Source organism: Sturnira hondurensis, unplaced genomic scaffold (genome assembly GCF_014824575.4).
Source record: "Sturnira hondurensis isolate 20B ecotype Veracruz unplaced genomic scaffold, ASM1482457v3 Scaffold0012488, whole genome shotgun sequence".
Classification (NCBI taxonomy): Eukaryota; Metazoa; Chordata; class Mammalia; order Chiroptera; family Phyllostomidae; genus Sturnira; species Sturnira hondurensis.
In genome coordinates this window covers 992443-1010281 of record NW_028085119.1, presented here as the reverse complement: position 1 = coordinate 1010281, position 17839 = coordinate 992443, and the positions used below count along the sequence as shown (strand labels likewise).

The 17839-nt window shown below is 39.7% G+C and overlaps 2 protein-coding genes across 4 annotated transcripts in view; both read right to left on the bottom strand.

Moving 5' to 3' along the window:
* HSPA14 (heat shock protein family A (Hsp70) member 14) overlaps positions 1-17806 on the bottom strand; it is a 35552-nt gene extending 17746 nt beyond the window's left edge. For both annotated transcript variants that reach the window (XR_005068615.1, XM_037060733.1), the window contains exons 1-9: positions 17639-17806; positions 16399-16479; positions 16241-16323; positions 8615-8663; positions 8380-8485; positions 7469-7559; positions 6686-6790; positions 4711-4872; positions 1459-1614 (exon numbers count right to left, since the gene is read on the bottom strand). Coding sequence is in view for 1 of the 2 variants with exons in the window: in XM_037060733.1 (XP_036916628.1) it covers positions 1459-1614; positions 4711-4872; positions 6686-6790; positions 7469-7559; positions 8380-8485; positions 8615-8663; positions 16241-16323; positions 16399-16479; positions 17639-17695 (890 nt within the window). In the remaining variant the exon portion in view is untranslated. The remainder of the gene's footprint in view (positions 1-1458; positions 1615-4710; positions 4873-6685; positions 6791-7468; positions 7560-8379; positions 8486-8614; positions 8664-16240; positions 16324-16398; positions 16480-17638) is intronic.
* On the bottom strand, positions 10176-16323 carry MSANTD7 (Myb/SANT DNA binding domain containing 7). Of its 2 annotated transcripts, none has more exons than XM_037060735.1 (3): positions 16241-16323; positions 13562-14287; positions 10176-13048 (listed from the first exon to the last, which is right to left on the bottom strand). In XM_037060735.1, exons 2-3 carry the CDS (start codon positions 14121-14123, stop codon positions 12525-12527), a joined length of 1086 nt encoding a protein of 361 aa, XP_036916630.1. In that variant the 5' UTR covers positions 14124-14287; positions 16241-16323; the 3' UTR covers positions 10176-12524. The 2 variants fall into 2 exon arrangements, with proteins under 2 accessions (XP_036916630.1, XP_036916629.1); XM_037060734.1 differs by having other exon boundaries at positions 13562-15219; positions 16241-16322.
* Positions 17807-17839: the final 33 nt, after the last annotated feature.

Sequence of the window (17839 nt, the reverse complement as noted above, 5' to 3'; positions counted from 1 at the left end):
GTCCAACTGGCTGGGTTGAAATCCCAGGTCCATCACTTACTGTGTAACCTTGGGCAAGTAATGAAACCTCTGTGTGTTTCAGCTTCCTCACATGTAAAATAAGGACAACAGACTGTGAGAATTTAATGAGTCGATACTTAGAATACAGGCTGCCACACAGAGTTAACTGTTAAGTTAGAGCAAACCACCACTGAAGCATGGGCAAGGTCCACACCAAATTTAAGCTCTAAAGTAGTAATGGCCATATAGCCCATCGTGGGACTGCCATTTTGTGAGAGAAATCTGAAAGTCTCAAACTTAAGTCTCCTCTTTCTTTAAAAGACCTAGGATGCCTTTTTCGCACATTGCTATTTGCAAATAACAAGCAATCACAACTGACATAATTACTTTGGGAAGAGTTACTTGTTGGGAGCCAACCAAGAGCCATCCCTTGACACAGTCGGGATGGATGAGATGTATCTGCACAGCAGAGGCAGCCGTGGCTGGACTTCCTGTCTACCTCTACTTGCATGTTTGTCTTTGCGATTAATAGGTGGTGGGATTTTTAGACACCTGTATTTTAGGCCCAATGATCTGCAGAATTCCAATGAAGTTGTACAAAATGATTTCTTGGCCATAGAACAAAAGTGCCCCTGATGGGGTAGCCCTTGAACATCTAAAAGTTGATGGTGTAACAGCCCCGCCTCTACCTTGGACAGGAATACATATATTAATGGAATTAGACAGGTAAGAAGCAGGAGAAGCTGGTTAACTACTACAAACTAAGCACGCAGAAACAATTACCAAGGAGTTAGAGTCCATAGTACACAAAGAAATATTTTAGACAGATAGATAGTTAAGTTAGACACCACAAAGGCCTTGTAATAAATTTCCTATAACCACTGTTCAGTCTAGCATATCCTTTTGACCCATGCCAAATTCTAAGAACTTTAATAAAGATGTATTCATCAATAAGACATTTAAAACTCTGTACATGCAGCTATGTCTAATTATTTGATTAATGGCTCTCCAGGTCAAAATAACCTTTGTTCCATAACCAAATCTATGGAATTTCCTGTACTTTTCCTAGTTACCTCTGTATTGATTTTTTCTGCTTAACTGATCATGTCATACACCTGTTCCTTCAATGTTATGCAACAATCTCTATAAAAATAAAGCTTAAATCAAACTCTGTGAGTTCGGTCAGACCCACAGAGGCTGGCTGTTCTCTAGCACCCAATCAGGTGTCTGACTCTTCGTTGCCTGCGCTGTCCATCCTTTGGGGACAGAGACCTGCCGAGGCTGGACCCCAGCAGTTACTTAAAAACTGGATCCCAGGAGTAAAGACAGGAAAGTTCTCCTTTTATAGATAGCAAATAAATCTCAAATGAACAAACAAAAAACCCAAAGTGAGGAAATTATACCTGAAAATGAATGCACTTGAAATTTTTATGAAAGTTTTTTGAACTTCAGTTTTACCTGGACACAGTGCAGTCAAAATCTTGACCTTCATATAATGAATCAAGGAAACAATTGGCACTTCCCAAGGTGGACAAAGAATGTTTTGCAATGTCAGCACTGTTCATTAATTTCACCATGGCTCGGGCATTTCCTCTGATATCATGTTTGAAGGATCTAAATTAAAAACATAGTCTCTGAAGTTTAAAAATTACTAGGTCATTTAGAATTAGTTATAATTAAAATCTGGATAATCCCTATTAGGATAATAAGCAACTCACATATCAATATTAACACCAGATTTTAGAATCTGGCTTCTAACCCTCCAAAATTTCTGAAGAAAATTCTCTATAAGAAGAGTCTCTCCAAGAAAAATCAGTAACAATATACTTAATAGTCTGAGAATTCTGCATTCTGTACCCTTAAATATAAAGTGTACTCTGAAGAAAGCAGAGTAGCTATCATTTTTCTTGCTACTCTGCAAGAAACAAAATGGAGATTGAAGGAGATTAATGTAACTGGGTAAAGTCTCACATTTCACCCATCACAATTGCAGCACAATCACTGTTTAATGGTACAAAATTATCTGTCCAGCATTAAAAGAATAAACGTGCTTCTTCAAAGATATTTGACACACACATAATGTGTAAAAGTACAGTTCCTCTACCTCCACAATGAATGAGTAACACTGCTTTATAAGCAGTGGTTAATGGTCTTGTTTCTAAACATGTTTCATAAATTGGAATTGCGAGTAAAATTAACAACACTCTACCTTAAATTGGAACACCTTTATAACAAAAAGTGGTATAGATTTTCATTTAACAAATGAGAATTACCACTTTTTCAAGACTTTTTTACCCAGGTTAGCCAAACTAATGAAAGCACTGTTTCAGCGACATTTTTTAGAGCCATAATGTCCAAAATATAATCTTCATATAATATATTGGCTCTTGATATGCCACACAAAATTAAAATTTTTAATGGAATAATTACATCCAGTTACAAAACTAAAATGTCCCTTGTGGTAGTAGATTAGTAATTAAATAAACACTCCATTCATTCCCTGGAATGTGATGGAATGTGACTATAAACAAGGTAATCTTAAGATCTAAACTTTTATTTATTTATTCTAAAAATACATTTTATTGATTATGCCATTACAGTTGTCCCATTTTCCCCCCTTCATTCCTTTCCACCCTGCACACCCTCTCCCCACCATTCTCTCCCTTTAGTTTCTGTCCACGTGTCACAAGTTCTTTAGCTTCTACATTTCCCATACTATCCTTGCCCTCTCCCTTATCTATTTTCTACCTACCGTCTATGCTACTTATTCTCTGTACCTTCTCCCCCCTTCTCCTCCTCCTACACCCCTGTTGCTAACCCTCCATGTGATCTCCATTTCTATGGTTCTGCTCCCGATCTATAGCTGTCCACTTAGTTTGCTTTTGTTTTAGATGTGGTTGTTAATAACTGTGAAACAGTTATTTCACTGTCCTTTCACTGTTCATATTTTTCATCTTCTTTTTCTTAGATAAGCCCCTTTAACATTTCATATAATAAGGGCTTGGTGATGATGAACTCCTTGAACTCGATCTTATCTGAGAAGCACTTTATCTGTCCTTCCATTCTAAATGAAAGCTTTGCTGGATAGAGCAATCTTGGATGTAGGTCTTTGGATTTCATGACTTGGAATACTTCTTTCCAGCCCCTTCTTGCCTGTAAGGTCTCTTTTGAGAAATCCACTGACAGTCTGATGGAAACTCCTTAGTAGGTGACTGTCCCCTTATCGCTTGCTGCTTCTAGGATTCTCTCCTTCATTTTAATCTTGGCTAATGTAATTATGATGTGCCTTGGTGTGTTCCTCCTTGGGTCCATCTTCTTTGGGAGTCTCTGAGCTTTCCGGACTTCCTGGAAGTCTATTTCCTTTGCCAGATTGGGGAAGTTCTCCTTTATTATTTGTTCAAATAAATTTTCCACTCATGGCTGTTTCTTTTCCCCTTCTGGTACCCCTATAATTCGGATGTTGGAATGTTTCAAGATGTCCTGGAGGTTCCTAAGCCTCTCCTCATTTTTTGAGTTCTTGTTTCTTCCTTCTTTTTTGTTTGGTTGTTTCTTTCTTCCTTCTGGTTCACTCCATTGATTTGAGTCCCAGTTTTGTTTCCATCACTATTGGTTCCCTGTGCATTTTGCTTCACTTCACTTAGTGTAGCCTTCATATTTTCATCCCATTTGTGACTATAATCAATCAGTTGTGTGAACATCCTGATCACCAGTATTTTGAACTGTGCGTCCCACAGGTTGGCTATCTTTTTGTCACTTGGAAGTTTTGGCTCTGGGGCTTTGAGTTGTTGTTCTGCTTGAGCCATAATGTTTTGGTCTGCTTGGGCCTATCAGGTATGAGGGGTAAAAGCTCAGGCGTTCACCAGGGTGGGTGAACCCAGTTGCTGGGTCATAACTGGGGGTGAAGTCAGAGAGGGAAAAATGGCATTTGTTCCACTCTCTCTCAGATTTCTGTCCTCTCTGCCACATCCCACAAGCAAATTGGGTCCTTCAGGTGCTGGTTCCCAGGTGGGTGGGCTTGTGTACGTTCTAGGACCCTGCAGGTCTCTCCAACAAACTCCTCTGTGAGGCTGGGAGCCTCTCCCAGCACCTCAACCCCTGAAATTTTTTTCAATCAGTGCCTTTAGGCTTTATTTCCCATTGCTGGGGCCCTGCGTTGCGTGGTCTCTGTGTTTTTCACCTGGTTTATTGGTCTGGATGAATGGTTTGTTGTTGTCGGACTTCTGTACAGTTCAATTTTCTGTCTGTTTTGGTTGTGTTTTTGTTTCTAAATCTTTGTTGCCCTTAAATTTTGTTGTGCGAGTAGGTACAGTATTTCTACCTACGCCTCCATCTTGGCCAGAAGTCCAGATCTAAACATTTAAAAACTGTTCAAAAGGCAGTAAGGCCTCGGTGTCTGTACTTTTCCCTTCATCAGGACATAAAAGCAGCACATGAAGAATTAAGAAATTGAACTTGAGATTCAACTTTATGCAGTTCTGTGTCTGGTAATCCCTTAAACTAAGTAAAAAATCCAAGCCCACTGCACTGGACAGCTTGGCCATTACTTCCCATGTCTGCCTGGATAGACATTATTAACTCTAGACACAAAAATATCCAGTACATTGGAAAAAAACACATCCTCCTTCTAAGCAGAACAACTTCAAATAAATCAGGGGAAAAACCTAGAGGGAATCATCAATCAAAATGCATCATCAATCCATTAATACTTACCTCTGAAACTCAGAAGCTAGATGCTGTGCTAAGGTTTCTGTAAAATGTGTACCTCCAATGTTATAATCAGTGTTTGTTGAAAGAACACGATATATTCCACTGTTAACTTCCATGACACTAACAGATAACGATGTTCCTCCTAGTTTGAACACCAAAATATTGCTTAAAAAAAGAGATAACATGAGTGAGTTATGAGACAATCAACATTTTAAAGCTAGGGTGGACTTTTTACACTAAGGAGTCACTTATTTCAATCCCTTTAAATCAGAAATGATTTAAAGATCAGAAAATCAGAAACCGAAAACCTCACACAAGTAACTGAGTTTTACATGGTCATCGCTTAGTGATGAATCAAGCCTGGAAACCAGATCTCTTGATTTTAAGTTAATTATTTTGTGTTTAGTTGTGCTGGTAAAATTGCATTCTTCTGAGTAACTGGAGTTCAAAATGCCAGCTTTTCTTTTTTCCCTCTTCAATAAAGGTTTTATTTATTTATTTATTTTTAGAGAAAGGGGAAAAGAAGGAGAGAGGGAGGGAAACACCAATGTGTGGTTGCCTCTAGAGCACCCCCTTCTGGGGACCTGGCCTGAAACTCAGGCATGTGTCCGGACTGGGAACTGTACCAGTGTCTCTTTGGTTTGCCGGGTGGCACTCAATCCACTGAGTCATACCAGGCAGGGCCAAAACACCAACTTTTTTTTTTTTAAGATTTTATTCATTTATTTATCTTTAGAGGGGAAGGAGAGAGGGAGAGAAACATCAATGTATGGTTGCCTTTCGTGCGTCCCCTGCTGAGAGTTGGCCTGCAAGGAACCAGCCTGCAACCCAGGCATGTGCCCTGACTGGGAATCGAACCGCGATCGTCTGGTTCGCAGGCCCGCGCTCAATCCACTGAGCTACGCCAGCCAGGGAAAACACCAACTTTTAAAATAAAAAAAGATTTGTGATTATAGTGAATTGTAAAAGAATTACAGTGAATTGTGATTGTAAGAGAATTAAATACAGAAATTTTGTGTTAGTATTATCCAAGTTACTACTGCAATACATAGTATTGCAAAACTAGGAGCAAAACTAGGAGCTAACTTCCTATGTATCAAAATTCATAATTTGATATTTTACATCTACCTAGTTTACCTAAAATAATTTTCTTATGATTTATACATATTAATTTCTTCACTCAAGGTGTGAAATATGAATAAGGTAAAACTGGGAGAAATTAATACATCTGAATTAATTTCTCTAAAGTTAGAGAAATTGGTACGTCAGATCTGCAAATTTGCCCTGACGTGTGTGGAGGTTCAGCTCGTTGGGTGTCATTCCCCAAAGCAAAGTTTGCCAGTTCCGTTCCCAGCCAGGGTACATGTCTGGGTTGTGGTTCAATCCCAAACTGGGGTTTGTATAAGAGGCAAACAAGTAATATTTCTCCCTCACACTGATGTTTCTCTCCCTCTCTTTCCCGCTCCCTTCCTCTCTCTAAAAATAAATAAATAAGATCTTAAACAAAAATGACAATTCTGACAACTAAATTAGGAGTATGTGTTACTGTTTCATAATCAAAAGAGTGCTTAATCCCCATGCTGGATTTCCTGCCATTTCTTGTCAGATGGATGTATAGAAAACTACTCACTGGGTATAAACATGTTTAATAATTGAAATTGGTAGTAAAACTAAGTGTCCTACCTTGAATTGGAACATGGCTGGGATTACAAATTTCAAATCTCTCTCCATTAAAGGGACAAAATGTGGTGACAAGAGGAGGCAGGAAAGCTCAACCTTTCATTCTGCTACGCCCTTTCTCTGCTTTCCTAGGACATCACACTCATGTATTAGAAAAACTCTAGTGGAGAGTTTTGATGTTTTTTCATTCACAAAGGCTTGTAACCACTGCATTTTATAATCACCTCTACTGATATAGTTGTTATAATCTATAATATTTTCTGCACTGAAAACTTAAAAGTGCAAATACGGTTTTTACCTTTTTCCAGTAGGGGAGTCTTGTCCAATTCCATAAGCCAGGACAGCTGCAGATGGTTCATGGATTAACCGCAAAACATTAAAGCCAGCAGCTCTGGCTGCTTCCCTGTGGACAATTTGCTTTCAATGAATTTAATATCACATGTTCAAGTGTACATTTTAGAAAAGATCTGCTAAAGATTTTATGCAATAGCAAACAAGATTTAGTAATTAGAACATGAACAGTAATGATTTTCACAAGCAAGATATAGAACATAAGAAACAGATGTAACTCTGTAAGAGTAGATCATGTTCCATTTAAAACAATAATGTTCAGTCTAATTTCTTAAAGAAGAAAAAAACACATGCTTATATTGAAGAAGGAAAAGAAAGCTTTCAAAAATGCCCATGCTTACAAACTTCAGATCTAAGGTGAATAAATACTTACAAATATATTCTAGAATTGCATATTTTTGTATAATTTCAGCATAAACCCTAATTACCTAAAACTAAGGCAAAGTGATTCATAAACATCAATTTAACCTGATAATTAAAAACATTTCCAATCAAAACAGCTAAAAGGGTACATCTAATTTTATGTTGTCTTGCCATTTCATAAAAGATAGAAAATAGTGATCATTAACATACTTTTACCATACTATTTACCTATATACACATATTTACAAATATAATTTTATTGTCCAAGGTATTTTTAAATGCAATTTATTTTTTACTATATGATAGTATTGTGAATATTCTATTTCCTTTAACTAAGCAAATAAGATAAATCCCATATTATACTTACCCAAGAGCATTTTTTTGTGTTTCTCCAAAATCAAATGGAACAGTAATGACCACATCATTTGCATCTGAGCCCAAGACAGAATGTGCTGTTTCTGTATATTAAAAAAAAATAAAAATAAGTTCTGATGGACACAAAAATGTGCCAAGTGATACTTCAGTTTATCAATTTGTAGCAAAGATCTTCTCACTACAAAGATTTGCCAGTCCACTTGTTTGTCCCATCCTATTGATTTTTTACTCTTGTTCTCTTAAATCATGCACTACTTTTTGTGGTTTTGGTATAGTTTGTGGACACAGAACTATGTACTATGTCCTAGTTCTGGGTGCCTAGCTTTTAAGCTTCAAAGTTTCAACTGTCTCCCAAATTAGACTCGTTTCACTGAGAATGAGTTTCTAATGTGTCAATGTAAAGACAAACAGCACAATGTCAGTTAAACACATTAAAGGACTGCCTGACATCCCACGAGTTCATGACATAATCCTAGACCTGATGTGACCCTTATCAATAACTTAAATTGTTCCAAAGAATGTAACTTGGCTTCAGACGAGGGTTTGAAGTGATGATGAAACCAGACCTATGTAACCTGTCTAAACATTGTTGAGAGTGTGCTGTCGATCTTAAAGAGGGAGATATGATATTCACTTTTCATTGCTTTTATTTAGCCGCTTCATCTTAAGCAGTTTTGAAAATGTTAATCTGGCTCAAACCATTTACATTACTTCTAGGAAAACCAAAGTCAGGGAAGTTAAGTCATTTAACCATGGTCACATAGCCAAGTAGTGGCCCAGTCAGATATAGAGTTTAGGTGTCCTTACTCCTAATCTGTTCAATCATCTGCTTCTCCCCAGGTCAAAAAATACATCTAACTTTTTAAGGTCAATTTTTAAAAGATTTTCTCTTTGGTTCAATACCTTTCATTTTACTAAATATCAGTCTGGCAACATCTTCTGGATTAACAAATTTGGTTTCCTCTCCAGTCTCTATTTTATATCGTAATTTCCCATTTTTTTCAATGACCTAAAAGAAAATTATAAGTGTGTTAAATAAGGAATAATTTTAATAAAAACACAAAGTTATAAAGCCATATTATAGGTCAGCGCCTTAGCAATTACTTTGTGTAATAGGGAATAATAGAAGCATACTCACTAAACATCTACTTTCTGTGATGTATTTCTGAGCCTGTGGGTCATCAGAGCTGTCCATAAAGATAAAGATAGTTACTAAGTATTAAAATCAGTATCATTCATATATAAGGTTTAAAGAACACTATTTTTCAATAGGACTGAACAAATATAAAAAACAAACAAAATTAAGTTGCTTAATATTAAAAAACTTCCAAGTATTACAGACTGATTAAATGAATGGATATTTACAATGGTTATAGTAATTCTATTAAAGTGTTAATCTTTGCATTTGAAAATAAATAGCTTTTACTTGTTCACTTGTTCTGCTCCTGCTGACATTAAGATGCCATACATTTGGTGGTGAATTTTCGTATCAATGATTTTGTTGTACACTTTCACATCTATAATCTGAAAACACAACCACTGGGATTTGAAGGGCAAACCAGCTTGCCTAACACCATCTTGGTTGTTTGGTCTGTGAATTAACATCCCAAATCAAGAGTGAGCACAAGTACGAATGTTATATATAAAAAGGCGCAGAGAATTACAGGCAGATAGATCTATAATGTATTATATAAAGTGGGTACTAAATAATGTGCATGGCAATGAAGAACTGGGTGTTACATTGTTCAAAATAGTACCGGTTTATGTAGACTATAAATGGTTTTCACATATATTATCACACTTGATCTTCACAGTAAGTGGTGTTAACTTGGCAGGTATTTAGAGGTAACAGGTTCACAGAGGATTAACGACTTATTAGCTAGTAAGGGGCAGAGTCCATATTTGACCCCAAATCTTCTCTATCAGGATGTAGTTATCCACACTTGACCCAACTGCCTGGCAGCATGATTAAAGTACTTCTGCCCCTTGAGCAGAAATAGGAGTGTTTGATCCTTGGTTTAATTTCACCTAGAAATTAAGTAGCTAATCCTTCCCTTAAACTATTCTTCCAGGGGGCCGTGGCTATTCTGTTCAGAGGCCAGTGTTGAATGTTTAATAAATGAAAATTAATAGTGGCTAATTGCTGAAGGGTTGCTGAACATCTGATGACCCTAATCTGTATAAATAAGACTCAAGGGGCTGAAAACCAATTTGGCTTAGAACTCTGTCTGAATATTTGTATATTCTTCACACTTCCTCCTCTATCATCTAAAAATTGGTAGAGAAGGAACAGGTTTTAAGACTAAGAAAAAAAGATGAAAGATGCCCATAGTGATTTTTTGTACTAATATTATAAATCATGCACATTTACCAGTTTTGTTTTTTTTTAGTATAGACTTTAAGTCAACCAGGATGATTTATCCTATTATGTGTAGGCTATCTACTACTCAGACAAGATACTTGCTGGGAAAGAATAGTTTATGGAATACACAGAACTCTTAGAAATGGAAAATTATTTCTCAACTACTATGCAAAGAGGGCCTTGCTTATGTGAGGAAAGAAAGCACACATAGCTCTCAGGGCCATGTAGAGGCAAGACCCTGGAGATTAGCCAGCAGAAAAACAGAAAGCAGAGAATGCAGGTGACGGCAAATGATCACAGACAGTGCCAGAAAGTAGTGAAGTGACCCACAACTACATACAAGTAAAAACTTTATTTGTCCACACCAGGATTATGTAACAGAAAAGCAAAGGGTGGTGGGAGGTTGGTTCACACAGCACCTCATTTACATCACGATCTTTAGGAGGCAGAGTGTTAATCCTACCATTGTATCACAACCTTTACCAGCAATGCCACTTTCTCTTCCTCTTCCTCGTCTTTGCAGTCAGCAGGTCCTTGGACCTGGCACACACCAGCACTGACGAGCTACAGGGTTTTCTTTCCCACTACTGTCACAGTATGGTGCCTTCTTTGTGCGCGAGAGCATTTTTACATTCATGTTTCTTTGACGCTCCCAACATTCCAATGAGGTAGGTAGGATAGTTATTAATTTCCCACTTTACTGGTGAGAATCCTGAGTTACGGAATGGTGAAATGACCCACCTAAGGATGGACAGGTAGTAATGGTTGGGCCTAGAGCTTAGGCAGGATTTCTGGGCTTGTTTTTCCATACAATGTTCCCTTATTACAACTTTCTTCCTCTTAACGGTATTTTGCAGTTTCCGGTTTACTTCTTTAAGACCGTTCCCTTTAGTTTTATTCCCACATTAAGGCTACTTCACCCATTACTTTTTACAGTACTACCTCCAAAGTTTAACTCCACTTCTGTACTTCAGCACTTCTATTATGTGAAATAGAATAGAATAGAAATCCTTGCTTATGTATTTTGCTACCATTAATAAATTTATATAGTACAGGCCAAATTGTTCACCAAGTACTTCCCTGTTTTTCCAAAAAGTTTACCTACCTACATTAGTGTTACCTAGTTATAACTGACACCTAACCCTCCATATAATGGACTATTCAAATAATCTGCCAATGTAACTGTGACAGGGTTAGAACCTATGAGTTCTAACTAGATTCCAGTGTATGCTACCACTCCCGCTGCCTCCTACGTCCATCACCCACTCATCAGAGCAGCCCACTTGCTTGCCATCATGGCTTAGGTATGTTCCCACTGTTTTCTGGACTGTTTCTTCAGCTATTGGTATTTCCAGCATTAAGTATCCTAGCCTGCAAAATATAAAGCCTCTCCTAACATGCTCAGACATTTGTTTCCAGCCTCTAGAGTGAAGAAAAACCTTTTAAATTGGAAATATGGCTTAACACTTTTCTACATCCCAAAGGGTATGTTTTTGGCAAAAATAGAATGTATTTGTTGAGAGCTTGTGCCTAAAAGGATTTATCTGTTGCAGGTGGTCTTTATTCACATCACCCTCAACTGTTCCTAAGGTTGTTCTCTTCCATCGTATGCCACTAACTAACTAGGTGACCTGTCATCTACACCATGTAAGAAAAAGTGACTTTGGGAAGTTCGCTAGAAGGGAAGTTTCCTTAGGGGTTCCCTTCTGTAACACGAGAAACAAGACTAACAGAAAAGAATGAAATTAGCTATAAGAACTTGGGAAACTGATATAACCCAAATTCTTTCCATCATATTCAAAAACAGCGACCCAAACTTAAAGATACATAATTGTGCATGTAAGGGACCCAAATAATATGGAATGCAAAGAATTTACTTATACTTAGTATCTTATAAAATAGCCAATATCTCATTATATTAAATTATCGATATGAACCATAACACATGATTGGGGCTCCCTGTCAGTTCTGAATTGTATCCTTATAGAGATGAAGAACTATGAAAATGGAGGGAAAATGGCATGACTACTGAGCGCTTATTAGTAGGTATGTCACAGACATAGCAGTGAAAATAACAGAAAGATACAAATACATGTTGTGTCTATAGCAGTTTTGAACTATCGAGGGTTTGAAAAAATTGGAAGACTTTGAACTCCAGAAAACAGTTAGGTTAAACATATATTCAAGCGATGAGGTCATGGTATACAACCATAATTCTATATCTTGTCAACTAATGTGACTCACCCTTGCTTTATCTTGACCAAGGTCATATACATTAATAACTTATATGTGTATAGTACTTTTAAACTTTTACACCCTTTCATATCTATTAGCCATTTGATCCTCACAACAACCCTGTGAGGTAGGCATGTCAGGAACCGTTAGCTAGCTCCCATTTCACCGATTAAGAAACTGGTATAGAAAGGTAAACTAAATTCCCTCACATCAGTGACAAAGCCAGGGCTAACTAGCTTTTTGGACTTGGCTCCATCCGTTTTCCATTAGGCCACCTCTCACATATCCGAAGTCTTCCAATTAGTGGAGAAGTTTGGGAAAAGCAACTAGCACGTATATTCCTACTCTTCTGCATATTTATGGCTCTTCCACTCTTTTCTAAGGACATGGAAAAGGAGCCAGGGTACCAAAAGGCAAGCGTTTAAGATACATGCCCTTTTATAATCAGTTCCTAACTTTTGGTATTTGAAATTAACCTCTGAAGCAATTTTTCAAGCCCTAGCTGAAAAGCACCGGTTGCCTCTTCCACTGCTGTCGCCAGGCGTCTGACTGCGATCACAGCATCCCTGCGGAGCTCATTGGCCGCATCTTGCTGGGCACTGGCCTCCTCCCCAATAGCAATCAGCCTGTCCAATTTTTCTTCCTCACGCTTTGAGAGTTCTCGTGCCAATCTCCTGTTTTCTGCCAATTCAGCTGCAATAGTCCTGGCCACTGACCGCCTTCTTCGCCTTGCCCACCTTGGAGGGGGCTCACTGGTCAAAGGCCTATCCCCACCAGAAACAAAAGGAACTCCGGAGGAGGAGATTGGAGGCTGCTGTGTGGAGGCCACCCCAGGAGTGTTTCGGCTGGTGCTGGTGCAGGGACTGGGCTCACCGGACACACCCAGTCTGGTCATGGGGCTGCTCTGACAGGGAGCAACTGCACCTCTGAAAAGGTGGTGGGAACTGCTGTAGCTGGGGGTCCCTTGAGAGCACCCTGAAAAACAAAGCAACAATGTTGCAGAGAGGACATTCCTGCTAATGGAATGCATGGAGCCAGCAGCAGAGTTGAGAGACAATTACAAAGTCGTGGTCATTCCTGAAAAGCCTCGTTCCACAGTGGACTAGGAAGAATTCATCTCCTTGGTCTGGGCATTTTAGTTTGCTGTAGTCTTTCCTCTAAAACCTCCCCCTTACCTCCCTGAGCCCCTTTCCATTTAACTAACCAACCCACCAACCATTAGTCCACAAATGACTAATTAGCCATTATAATAATTCCAAAATAGTTTGGTTCTAAAGAGTACTTCTACATTTAAAGAATTCTAATATTTTACATATCTAGAGTCATAGCTTTTAAATATCTGGAGCTCCATATCTTACTATTAGGTTTAAAAGAGAGGGAAGGGGTAAAAAACAGGGATGATGCTGAAAGGAACACCATCTAAACATATATTGCTGTTTAGAACCAAGTGACTCTGGGACCCCAATCCTTTACATATTTGGGAATTACCTGCGCCTGAGGATTCATCCCAGGAGTCCTCAAGGTCACTGGTTTCTTGCATCTGGTCACTGATTCTCAGTTGACAATCCTCATCTGATTCCTTAACTGCTTTCGAGATAGGCCGATGATCTGCTGCCTGAGTGCTTTTTTCTCTCAGAATGCTGGTTCCCTCTTCCCCTGGGGTGTCAGAGACACCTAAGTTCTGATCATAGTGTTTGGCCCAAGAAGCATCCTCCATTAAGTTGTCTGGGTTAGTCGCTACCTGATTTCGGAGAAGCTGATCCAATGTATCATAAAATGGACAGTGTGGTGGGTCACCCATACTTGTGGCGTGGGCAACGTATGCCTTTAAATACAATGCCTTCAGAACTTTAAACTTGGAGCGGCACTGACGTTCTGTGCGGCGGAAGCCTTCCTGCTGCATTCGCTTAGACACAGCCTGATAGACATCTGCATTGTGATGCACAGTCTGGAGGCGTTGAATGTACTCTGCCTCGCCAAGTATGGAGAGAAGAGTTCGTGTTTCCTGTCTGGACCATCGGATGCCCGCACTGCTATTGGAACTGGCCATAGTGGACTGGGAAGGCTAGCTGAAGAAAGCTCCTGGGCAGCAAGGCGCCAAATCTGAAGGTGTGGGGAAGCTGTGGGTGCTTTCAGTCTATTCCCAGGAGATAGCAGATTCTTCCCTCTCAGGGCTAATTGCTGAGAAACCAGGTCCAAGGACCAAATTTCTGGCTGGAAAGCCACAGGGGAACGAGAGTTACAGTAAGGATAATTGCGGCAGCAAGTTAAGCAATGCTACCTGTAAGTAGGTCACAAACAAATAGGATGCCAAGATTGAGAAAGCCCAACTCTGGGAGTTCATCCAGGATGGACACTGGACCAGGGACTAAAAAGGGCTTTACTGGCTTGATAAACAAGGGGACTGGCTCTTCCACGAAGGACAGAATGCTTCCAAGGCTGAAACCTGGTACAACTGAGTGTCTGTAAAAATCACCATTGTCTTGTAAGCAGACAGACGGAGATGGGAAACACCTGGAGCACGAGGCAGCTTATTCTGGAGAAGTGCTAGCAGAACCATGGTGTAGCAGTTTGTTTGAAGGGTGCTCATCTTTCACTAATCTTGGCCTAAGCAGCATGCTGTGGCTACATATTACCCATCTGACTGTCACCATTGCACTCCTTCATTAAAAGATATCTTTTAGAGCCAGAAAAGTTATTCCTATTAATACAAAACTTTTTGCATAATATAGCAGAAGACAACATCATTACTCCAACTGTCTACCCCAAAACAGCAGCATAAAACAAAGAGGGCTACCAGGGGATATAAATCTATGGACATATTCTAGATCTTGACTGGATCAATGTATCTGCTTGTGATATTACCCTATATTTTGCAAGATGTTATCACTGGAGAAAGTGGTAAATTCAGTAACACATATGATCTCTTTGTATTATTTCTTATTACAGTATGTACAATTACTCAAAAAGTTCAGTTAAAAATCATATTGTCAGCTGTTTGAAGTGAATCTAGCTTCAACATCTATAACTCACTGCTTTTTTATTTACAATTTGAGTATCTTTGACACCAACTAATTTGTCTTCATCATTACAAAAATTTGAATTTGCTCTGAAATACTACAGTTTTTGCCTTGGTGCACAGATCCCTAAGGGAAAAAAAAGTGTCAAGTTCAGTTTAACTACACACAGGTAAGGAATAATAAAAATATCTTATGTATAAAAAATATTAAATTTAATCTATAATCCCCAAATTCTAACATCAACATAAGGAGACTTCTGTTTACATTCTCAACCGAACAACATACAATGGAAACAATCTGGGCTAAGGGTTAGAAGTCCTGAACTGCAGTCCTATCTAGTTCACCCCCCTAACTAATTTAGGGTACCTTGATTTTCTCATCTATGAGTGGGGAGTGCAGATGCACTCCCTTAAAACCTACCTTACCAATCTTATAGGGATTTGAGAGGATTAAATAAAATAATAGATGTGAAAGCACTCTGAAAACTTAAAAAACACTGTATCAAGTATTACTAGTCCAGTGAAACTGAAACCCCCTAATTATAGTGGGAAGCTATAATTTGAGGAGATATGAGTCTGGGGAAGCAGGCCTCTTTAATCTTTTAATTAAAGTTATAACAGATTATTAACCTGATTCTTACTTAAAACATTAATTAAGCTATTTCTCTACTGATTAAATTTTTAAGCCACGAAAAAGCTAGTTTCCTGAAAGTGTCACAAAAGGACCCAAGGAAGAAAACCCAGTGTCTACACAAATTATGACCAAATATAGTAGGTTTAGCAAAACTCAACTACAAGGCAATGAAGTCATCAAATTCCCACAAAATCTTTCAAGTTCCCTCAGTTAAAAAATATAAAGCTGTAAAAAGTCCAAATTACCACCTCTCAATGACAAACTGTCAGAACTAAAGGAATGTTGGCATTTGTCAATACAAACAGACCTGTCAGAAAGTCTGAGTGAGTCCCATCCTTGGGAAGACTCAGTACTAATCATTAAAAGAAACAGCCTACTGGGGTACTCTCTGAAATGACTCAGTTGTAAAAAACAACAACAAAAAAATGGTGCTTCTAGCTTCATTCCACATTATGTTTAGAATGTATAAACACATTTTTATTACCATATGTAAAAGTAACAGTTTACTCCATACCTTCTGCCAAGAATCTGCTTTACTTTCATTACTGTATTTGAAATATTTCTTATTCTACTTTGCTTTGCTGCCAATCCAACAACCTGAAAAAGAGTAATATATTACAATGCATGTAATTTTTACTTATCTCAAGGCACAAGAATGAGGGGGAATAGTACCTCTTCATTTTCTGAGTAAGCAACAACAGCTGGAGTAACTCTGTCTCCTGCATCATTTGCAACAACATCAGCCCGGCCATCCTGGAGAAAAACATACAACTATGTTAGTTCTTCTGAATGAAATATATAGTCTCATTAGGCATATTCAGACGTATTCTGTCAGTGTTACTGTGCCATATATGTGGAAAGAAAAACTGCTCTATCAAAGTTTTAAAGTTGTACATTTAATAGCCACTATTAATTTCCTAGACTTATTATATAAGGCCAACATTCCATGAAAAACTGCCACATCTTTTGTCTTCTCTGCATAGTCAAGAATTGGAACAAACATAGTAACAACCTATCTTTATCCAAACATAAATCTTATTACATCACTCTTTCTACTTCTCTTCCTTCCTCTACAAATACATCTTTATTCCCCTTTCAACAAAAGATGAAGTGGCACTGATCCCTTTGCCTTTTCCTTCAAATCATTCATTGAACATTTGAACGCGAGTGCCAGAGAAGTGCAGTATTATTGTTCCTTCCATCTCCCCGCTGAGAGGAAGGCCACAACTCTCTCAAGCTCTTAATTTCCAGAAAGGCCAAAGTCAGCGCAGACCAGGCACCGTCAACTCGCTTCACATGCTGCACAGGATCAACAGCTCTAGTTCCAGATCACGGCCACTCCGCCCTTTCCAGGCAAACGTCCAGAAACCTCCAGGCCTCCTGCGGCCACTACAACCCTGAGACCCTCCGGGTTTTCTGCAGCCCTGACATCTCCAGGCCCGCCCCAACCCCGGGGCCTCCCGCGCCTACGATGTCCCGGGTACCGCTCCCCTCTGGAACTCAAGGAACCACGACGTCCTCGAGACCCTGCCAGACCTCATGGAACGCACGACGTCCCCAAAACCCATCTGAGCCTCCTGTGGTCTTGACGTTCCCGGGACCGCCCCCCTCTGGGCCTCGTGGAAACCACCGCGTCCCCGAGACAGCTTCGGGCCTCCTGCGGACTCCGCGCGCACGCTTCTTCACGACCCTCCGCCAGGGCGCAGCTGGCTTTCCGGGGTCGCAGGAGAGGAGGTCGGATTCGCCCGGCTGTTGGCCTCAAAACTTCCCCGCAGTAGCGCTTCTCCGCGCGACCTTCCTAGGCCGGTGACATGCCTTTCATAACGCCATAGGTAACCAAAGGACCTGGCCCCGCACTCAGAGAACAGGGTGACTGGCATCAGGCCCCTAGCCCAGCCCTTCATTCCCTCACCTTATAGACGGCCACACAGGCTGATGTGCAACCCAGGTGAACTCCGATGGCCGCCATGAGGCGGCAGAGACGGTAGCAGCAGTAAAGAGTGTTCGCCGGCTAGCTACAAGCCACAGGGTCCCACCAGCCCCATCAGGCACCGCGGAGACTTCACGTTCCCGCCCGCCCACTGCGTCCGGTCCAAACGCCGCGGCCTCCCGC

Excerpts from the sequence above, each read along its gene's own strand:
- MSANTD7 (XM_037060735.1), bottom strand. The coding sequence starts at position 14,123 with ATGGCCAGTTCCAATAGCAGTGCGGGCATCCGATGGTCCAGACAGGAA. Across the intron at positions 13,049-13,561 it reads GGATGAATCCTCAGGCGCAG|GGTGCTCTCAAGGGACCCCC; the intron begins GTAATTCCCAAA and ends TTTGTTTTTCAG.